This window comes from Toxorhynchites rutilus, chromosome 3, assembly GCF_029784135.1.
Source record: "Toxorhynchites rutilus septentrionalis strain SRP chromosome 3, ASM2978413v1, whole genome shotgun sequence".
Taxonomy (NCBI): Eukaryota; Metazoa; Arthropoda; class Insecta; order Diptera; family Culicidae; genus Toxorhynchites; species Toxorhynchites rutilus.
In genome coordinates this window covers 66,789,409-66,797,585 of record NC_073746.1, presented here as the reverse complement: position 1 = coordinate 66,797,585, position 8,177 = coordinate 66,789,409, and the positions used below count along the sequence as shown (strand labels likewise).

At 38.0% G+C, this 8,177-nt stretch overlaps 1 protein-coding gene across 1 annotated transcript; it reads right to left on the bottom strand.

The window, feature by feature from the left end:
* Positions 1-2,993: 2,993 nt before the first annotated feature.
* Positions 2,994-6,376, bottom strand: LOC129777838 (apolipoprotein D-like). Its single transcript, XM_055784381.1, has 3 exons — positions 6,010-6,376; positions 3,415-3,602; positions 2,994-3,344 (listed from the first exon to the last, which is right to left on the bottom strand). The coding sequence occupies exons 1-3, from the start codon at positions 6,273-6,275 to the stop codon at positions 3,058-3,060; spliced, it is 741 nt and encodes a 246-aa protein (XP_055640356.1). The 5' UTR covers positions 6,276-6,376; the 3' UTR covers positions 2,994-3,057.
* Between the last annotated feature and the right edge of the window lie 1,801 nt (positions 6,377-8,177).

Here is an 8,177-nt window from a genome sequence, read left to right as displayed (position 1 = left end):
CGCTTGAAATATCGTTCCTATTCTGGCTCTCTCTGAATTTCACTTGTTCCCGATATTACAAAAATTATGTTTTTGTACAAATTAGGGAGGTTGGTGTTCAAGGTACGACATTATTGTTGACCTAGTACTCCATTTTTTCAATCCAATTCACCTTTTTATAAGTTCGAATATTATTTTGGAATTCAACTAAATTTTAGAATTCGCTCTTTAGTTAGAACTTTTGGTGGCCTTGAAAAGGCCGGTGGTTCGTGCAGTTTTGTTGAAGCAGCTGAAGATGGTTTATTCAATATGCGCAAACTGTTTTCTCATTGTCAATTAGCTTTTAGGCCGATGTCAGAAACCCGCAACAGTCATAGCGGCGGTTTATTTTCGCAGCTGACACACACGGGAATAACTTGCGATTTCATATTTGTCCCATCTACATTTTTGATGAAGAAAACACAACAATATGATAAACATTTCAATCTATCAAAAATACCATGAACACTAACCATGAAAACAGAAAAAGAACAATCGAATAGTACCTCACTGCTGCGTTAGATGATCGTTTTCGATGGTACTATTTGCTCGTGCCAATAGACCAATTAGAACGCGAGATTTTTTTTAGATAACTTTTGACATTTTTCATTTGTTCAGAAGTTTGTTTCAAAAGATAATTATTATTATCGAACACAATTATCAATTTTTCTCACCACATAAAAAAACATGTTACTTTATTATAGAGAAAACATATTTGAAATGGAAAAAGTAATTTTCTTTCAAAATTTTTACTTTCTGAGTGTTCTCTAACCCATTTCCATTTTCGCTTCAAACTCGACGGAACACTATGCTATATGCTTCAATGGGACACTACTTTTTCGAATATTCCTTCATTTTTCCAATTCTTCTCGACGCATGAACTTTCCTTGGGAGAAAATAAACACAAAAAACAGGCAACTTAAATCGGACGATCCATTCTCAACACACATTAGTTTTTATTTATGAAAACTTAAATTAATCGTTTCATATTTCAAGTCATTTTGACAAAACCGCTACAATATACAATTTTACACTGACACTTGTGCTAAATGTTTCACAATGCATGATCGGTCATTGATATGGAATTTCACGAAGCAACCAACATTAATGTTCCAAATTTAAATTTCATTTGCTAGAATGAATCGTATCACTCATCTTACTGGCAATGTAAGAATGCTCCCGACTTGCATATATTTGCAATGCCGATTTCCCTAGGCACCTTGGTTTTGAGGTCTCTAGTTTCATAAAACATATAATTTAATTCATTTTCACTGTAATGAATTGTTATGGAGTGCCCAAAATGATTGATGCAAAACTCTCGTAAATCTACCAGAAAATGACTGAGCAATAATTAATTGTGAGTACAAGAGGAAGCTTGTATCTTCTATTTCGACCTATCAGAACGATAGTTAGTTTCATGACATATATTATTTTATCCAATTGAAAAAATGTTATGGAGTGCTGAAACCGACTGACGTAGAAATCTCATTAATCCATCATGAAATTACTGAGCTGTAAGCGTTTGAAATTGGATATTTTTCACGATGCGATCGATATTCGATGTTCAATTTGTACTCCCAATATGTTCCCGGAAGACGTAATCCTACGTCAAAAATGGCGGTAGAAGAAGTTTTTAGGTATATTTCCGGATTACGAACGGATCAGTAAAGCTCCAACAGACTTGCCACAGGAACAATATTCCGAACTAGTTCCTAGCAACAAAAGTAATTTTTCACCCTACCAAATGCCAACGTTGAGAGGGGAATTTTCATTAACGCCAAATGTCTTCATTGAAACATGAATGAAGAATTGGTTGTGGCTAAGCTACATATTTATTATGTTTTTCACATTGGAGGGGTAGCATTAATACAAATTTCGAATAAGGCACAATTCTCATTTTTATCTAAAACACAAGGAACACCGAATAAAAAAGGGGTTTGCGTCAAAGGAATTATAGTTGAACGGCAACGAGAAGCAGAAGCGAAATCTCTCGAGGTTAAACCAAGAAACATTAAGAAAAACGCTTTCATTTATTGGAAGATATCGGCAAACGTTCACAAATTTATTTTTTCTAGCTAATCAAATGTTCCGAGCCTTCACAGATATTTTCCAGTTGTAATAAACAAAACTAGTAGAAAATTTGATTATTAGTCTAAATCTAAAATTTGTCTGGAAAAGTGCTGAATAATCAGGGAATATGGTCTACTCTAGCTCAAGTGTTCACACGAAGGATGAATGTAAGGTGCATTTGCACAGTTATACAATGCGATCTCTGGTTTGCATTAATTTCATTTCTTCCGAGAGCAACTTGTCTGCAACAGGACTTTATTCAAATCATTCAGTACAATGTTTTGAACGAAATTCTCAAGTCTCTGTAAACTATCTGTGTCGTAACAGAACGTTCACCCCCGAAAGATGAAAGAATTCCACATAATCAGTTATCAGAGAATGCCATAACCGATCAGTGTTGTAAAAGTGTCCACAGGTTATAAATAAAGCATGGTTTATTTAACAGTAATAAAAAGAAATAATTTTAAAAGCACAATGTGATACAATTGCAATTCTAATTCCATTTCAATTAACAACCCTTGGTGCAGACCTACATTTCTCCGATTATGTCCCCGATATTACCCAGTCTATTTTTTTCGATGAAAATCCTTATTGTTTTGAATTATTTAAAAATGAGTTAAGCTTTTTTGAAACCTCCTATAGCAGTTCCTTTTACTGACTGATAAATATCTAATCAATTTAGTCAATTCTACCGGAAATTCTTCTACGATTCATTCGTCTCCGAGACGGAACCGATACAGGTCACTCATATGATTCGAATCATTGCTGAAGAAACGACGCTCATTATCATTTCACTAAACTGATCAAAATTGATGAAATTTTCGAATTAATAATAGCCTAGCTATAATAGATAGTTCGCAGTCGGGAAGATCCACACACGTATGCATATAATGAAAGACGCTCGATTCGTTAAATATCAGTAAGAACAATCGTTTATTATAGCGTTTAGAACATATTCTTTCGCCCATTCTAATCATCTTCTTCCCCGACCGGATCGTGCTGGGTTGGTTTTCGAGGCATCGCGAAAATATCATTCCTCAGCTGGTCCAACTCCTCCTCAGTGTTGATTACAGTTCCATCAACCGTCGGCACCGTGGGATCAATTGCCGGTATTGGGGGCGCCCGAACGACACAATCCTCCTGTGCGGTTTTCAGGAAGAAAGTACGATTGATGGCGTACTTGTCCAGAATTCCGTAGGCCCGTTGCACCACCGGGCCGGGTGGGAATCGTTCGCGGGTCAATATCCAGGCGGATACTTGATAAACAAAACAAACAAAAAAAATGGGGTTATTCAAAAACGTTTTTAAAATATGAAACCAGCTCACCGGTGTGACCAATCGGACCAATTGGGCTGCAGGAGTAAATCACAGCGAAGCTGGTGTAATCGGTGTCCAGAACCATAAAGGTGGCGTTATAGTTGTACGGGAAGGATTGGTAGCGTACGATGTATTTACCGTCCTTGGACCTGCCGGGAGCTTCCATCACGCCAGAGATGATGCGTTCCACGTTACTACTATATATTTGAAGGCGGTAAAAGTTGAAGAATAAGTTGGAATAGAACGTTGTAATCGTTTTCATTCACAGTGTCTATTTCGGGGATAGAGTAGTTCGGGGCAAAGGTGCGCACGGGGCAAAAGTGCGCATTGGCCTTTTTGATGCAAACGAGCATAAAATTTCGACAATAGTGTGTTTGTTTGTTACGTTATTACACCAGCAGCTCACACACATAAACAAGACAAATTTCATGAAAGTGGCAAAAAGTTATCAAGCTAAAAAAAGTTTTGTGATGTTTTGGTCTATTTTTTCAGTTTTGGAGATGACGATTAACTTACCTAAAATAACTGGAAAGTTCGAAACTACACTATCAAGGAAACTTTCATTCTATAGTAGATGATAGTGCGTATTCGCTTTTGTGAAAAAGTTTAGGAGCTTTTTTTAAAATTTCGACTAGTTCAAAAATTGCTTGTGGGGCAAAAGTTCGCAGCAGAGCTTTGCTCTGAAAAAAAAAATAAAATGTTTTCAACCAAATTTTTAACAAGACCCACAAGAAGAAAACTGATTTGAAGAAATGCACTCCAGAAATGCTCAAATGGCCCGACAGAAGCATCGGGAGGGAGTCTCGAAGCGTCGGATTGCGGCAGACCTCGATATTTCTGAATCAGCTCTGAAGAAGAGGCTCATCTCAGTGAGTGATTTATGATTTGAATCTTCTTTTATTGACATTTCTCCTTCTGCTGGGATGTGCCAACGAGCACCAAGGGCGGTTCAGACAAGTATTTAGGAGTGAGCGGTCTTAGGATCTGGCGGACCACTGCAGAGCACTGGACAAAACTTTCTATGTTATGACTCTCACGTCGTCTGGCGTTTGATTTTACGGAAGCCAACAACCTCCAGCACGAATTCAACCAAGTTGCAAAACTGGCAGGAAGAGATTGGGATTTTAGCTTCATGAGGAACCATCGTCTGTCCCTTCGAACCTCACAACAACGCAACGAAGCAACGGCGCTCCAAGGCAAAGCGTCGGAATCCTCAGAATCGAAATCCAAGATGAGGTAGGAAAATAAAAAATTGCTTAAAATAGTTCAAATCGAATTTCAAATCAAAAATGTTTTTATTTTCACCATGCATTCAATTCAATTAAGGGTTATGTTTCCTTTATATATATGTTTTCACAATGAACTTCAAACAAATATTTGTTTTTTTCTCAACAATGAGTTTCTAATAAATCAAGTGAAGGTAACTATGTATTTATAAACTTGATCTATATTAATAAAAATAATTTGGTTTTCGTTCCTCACGATTTAACTCAAGAACGGTGCAACCAATTTAATCAGTCAGTATCAGGATTGATGCGTCTTAGTCTGCATCAGGTTTATATGTCAAGAAACAAATTATATACCGCGAATATAGATTATATACATAAACATAATTTCTATGGAAACTGGAGTGTTCGAAATTATTTATATCAATATATCAATTGTGGGTGGGACGAAGTTCGCCGGGTTGGCTAGTTTGTTAATAAAAACGAATTCTGTTTCAAATGTTGGGCATTTTCAGATATCTTAATTGCAGTCTCCTCCCTCCCAAAAAATTGACGTGGTATGTTCGACCATAACACCCACTCATCTCTACCTATAAGACATCATATAGCACACCACCCCCCTCTCCTTACCACTGGATGGTGTCTACACACTCCAGTAATGATGCTTCTTCCGCTGGTAATGATAAAGTATTTATTTTTGTTACAAGTTACCTCAGAAGTACAATTCAATAAGTGCGCACTTTTGCCCCACATTTGCCATTTTGTATTAAAATAGTTTTTTGTCTAACTGCAAACATAACTCGAGAAATTCTTGTACTACGTTTCGAAGGTAATATATATAGTTACAATGGGGTAAGCAAGCTGAATTTTATTTGGTTTTATTTCAAGAGTTATTGGACGACAACAGTTAGGTGCGCACCTTTGCCCCGCACTACTCTAATATCTAAAACTGTAATAAGCTGTATTTTTTAGGATGTTCAAAAACGACGTTCCATAGTATTTTTTGAATTTTTTTTATACTTTGCAGTACCAGAACAAATTGAATTTGATCACCAACTGTTCTTCATTAGTTAAAAATACTCGTTGGTGAGTAATTTTATTTGTCTTGTAAATCACATCAATAGTATCAATCGAAAAGTTTTCAAAAATCACATTGATGGTTCGAGAATTTAAGTGTTATAAATAGTTAATAGAATTATGTTGTTTGAAATAAATTTTGAATGGTTGAATGGTAAGCAAGGATTTTCACATGATGTACATGGCTAAGAATTACACTTATTCATCTGTTTGTCACTCAGTTCTTGTCCTATCACTCTTTTCCAAACATATTGGTTCTAGAGAATCCAGCTCATGAAAAATGATACACTTTGAAACTCACAATCGATTGGTAAGCGCATTTCTAACGTAAATGTTCCCATCCGGCAGCAGTTCGTACGTTGCCGCTACACATTTGGTAGCCACTTCACTCACGGTAAAGTACCTCTCCACTTCGTACCAGGTACCCAGAAAAGCCATACGATCAAAGCGATGTATGGGACTAAAATCTGGACAACCACCCAATCCAGGGATTTGGCCATTCGCAAAACTCGCTAGCCCGAGTACACTAAGCACACAGATGACCACTTTGCACTTCCAATTTACCATTTTGCAGTTCTAGTTTCAAACAGTCACGTCAAACTTGCACGAACGCCAATCAGTGGTCTGAAGAGCCTAGGGAATCGCGACAAAATACCTTGTCTAGTGTCACCCACCGTCACTTTTATAGCTAGAGCGAGAGGCATAGCGGTAATTTCTCCTGGACACTTGCCGCACGTTCAACGTACCTTAAAACCCGATAGTGTTATCTGGGGATCCTCGGAAGTCGCGAGCAAAACAGAATGAAGTGTGTCGTATAGCCGCGGTGCAGCCGTGGAGAAACCCGCCGTGGAGGTGAATGATTTGCGCTAAACGATCGCGATCTCCCCCCTCGACTCAGACCATAGACAGAATGCATGAGAGCGGTTGTTGATTGTGTTCGCGCCCAGAAACGCGACATGAATTCAGGTGGTTCAGCCTCTTCGGACGCGTGCCTCGAAGTGTGGGTTAATCTCTTCGTCGCAAATAATCGATTACATCCGCGGATGACACCCGTGTGCATCGGTCGTTGTTGCGAGAGCTTCAACAGGTCCAATTAGGTGTTCTCTTTTCTTGCCCAGCTGATTACGATGCGAAGAGAAATTGCGACGGAAGAGGTGTTTTGTTTACACACATGTTTGTGATTTATGCGTTAACGAGTTTTTGTAATTGTTTGCATCCGCTGCGTGGATTGATGAAGCAATGATGAGAAAAGAAATGGGACTGGTTGAACGAATGGTTCCAAACGTTTTATCAACGTTATCATGACTTGTTGCATGGTATTGCCTGACAAATATATGTGTATACTTGCAGTGAAATATAACATCTCATCTAGATAATTGCATACAACCAGTGTTGGTTGAGCAAAATTTCTCATTGGAATAATAATATTGACACAATACCTTCAAGTATCCTTAACCCAAATAATTAAAAATATTTTGGGGGTAAAGTAAATAGTCTCACATATCCACACATAGAGACTGTAATGTTGCGCTAATTGCATGAGAGGATGCAGTATCAGTTTATAGAAACATATGAAGAAACGAACGAATATTGTGGAACAGAGCATACTCTGTATAAGCAGTTTAATTTACCCCTATTTGTTTATACAACAATGCACTTTGTTACATATACTAGTTTCCCCATTAGCCATGACTTATGAGCTTGGGTAGATTGTACAATTCGTAGTTGCTCTCCGTGATTAACCTGATCCAACCAAATTGCACAAATAACACACAGAATGACGCTTGGGACTAGTAAACCATTTTCATTATGCAATTTTCGGTGATTCGAGCTTTAACTGGTCAATAACGACGCCGGCCACGTCCTTACAGTCACCAGGGGAGGGAAGGAATGTTAGTATGATATTCGCCGCCCAAAGGCCAGAAGGGTCGCCTCTATAGCGTGGTTCCCTAGTGTTTATCACGGAGGGGGGCCAGTTGTTAGTGGGAAAAGGTAAGAATCAGGATTCACTGCGGTAAGTGATGTGATAATGTAAACGCGAACTATCGAACACTCGACCAAACGAAAATCAGAAAATCTCATGCTTCACAACATGCTGCGTTGTTTACCTTTAGGTATCCTGAGAACGAAAACATGTAAAATTGATCAGACCGGCTATACATTTTACTATTTATCGCATTTTTATCGAAATCAAATCGCGTAAACCGAGAAGACGCGAAACTTTTTCACTAAACTAAACAAAATAATTATTACTTTCCAGATCGTTTCTTCACAATTTGTTCAAAAAACATGTTTAACTACACTAAAAACATGTGTTCGACTACACTAAAAACTAGCCCACTTGTGATGAATTTTGAGCCACTTTAGTTGCTGCCAGTAGTATTTCCTCTCTCATCTTCTCACTCACACTCACTTATATGTGTTCCTGAAACTTCCGCGTATACTGAGTACACTCGCTATTAGCATTGC

Excerpts from the sequence above, each read along its gene's own strand:
- LOC129777838 (XM_055784381.1), bottom strand. The coding sequence starts at position 6,275 with ATGGTAAATTGGAAGTGCAAAGTGGTCATCTGTGTGCTTAGTGTACTC. Across the intron at positions 3,603-6,009 it reads AATGCGCTTACCAATCGATT|TAGTAACGTGGAACGCATCA; the intron begins GTGAGTTTCAAA and ends TCAAATATATAG. Across the intron at positions 3,345-3,414 it reads TGGTCCGATTGGTCACACCG|TATCCGCCTGGATATTGACC; the intron begins GTGAGCTGGTTT and ends TTGTTTATCAAG.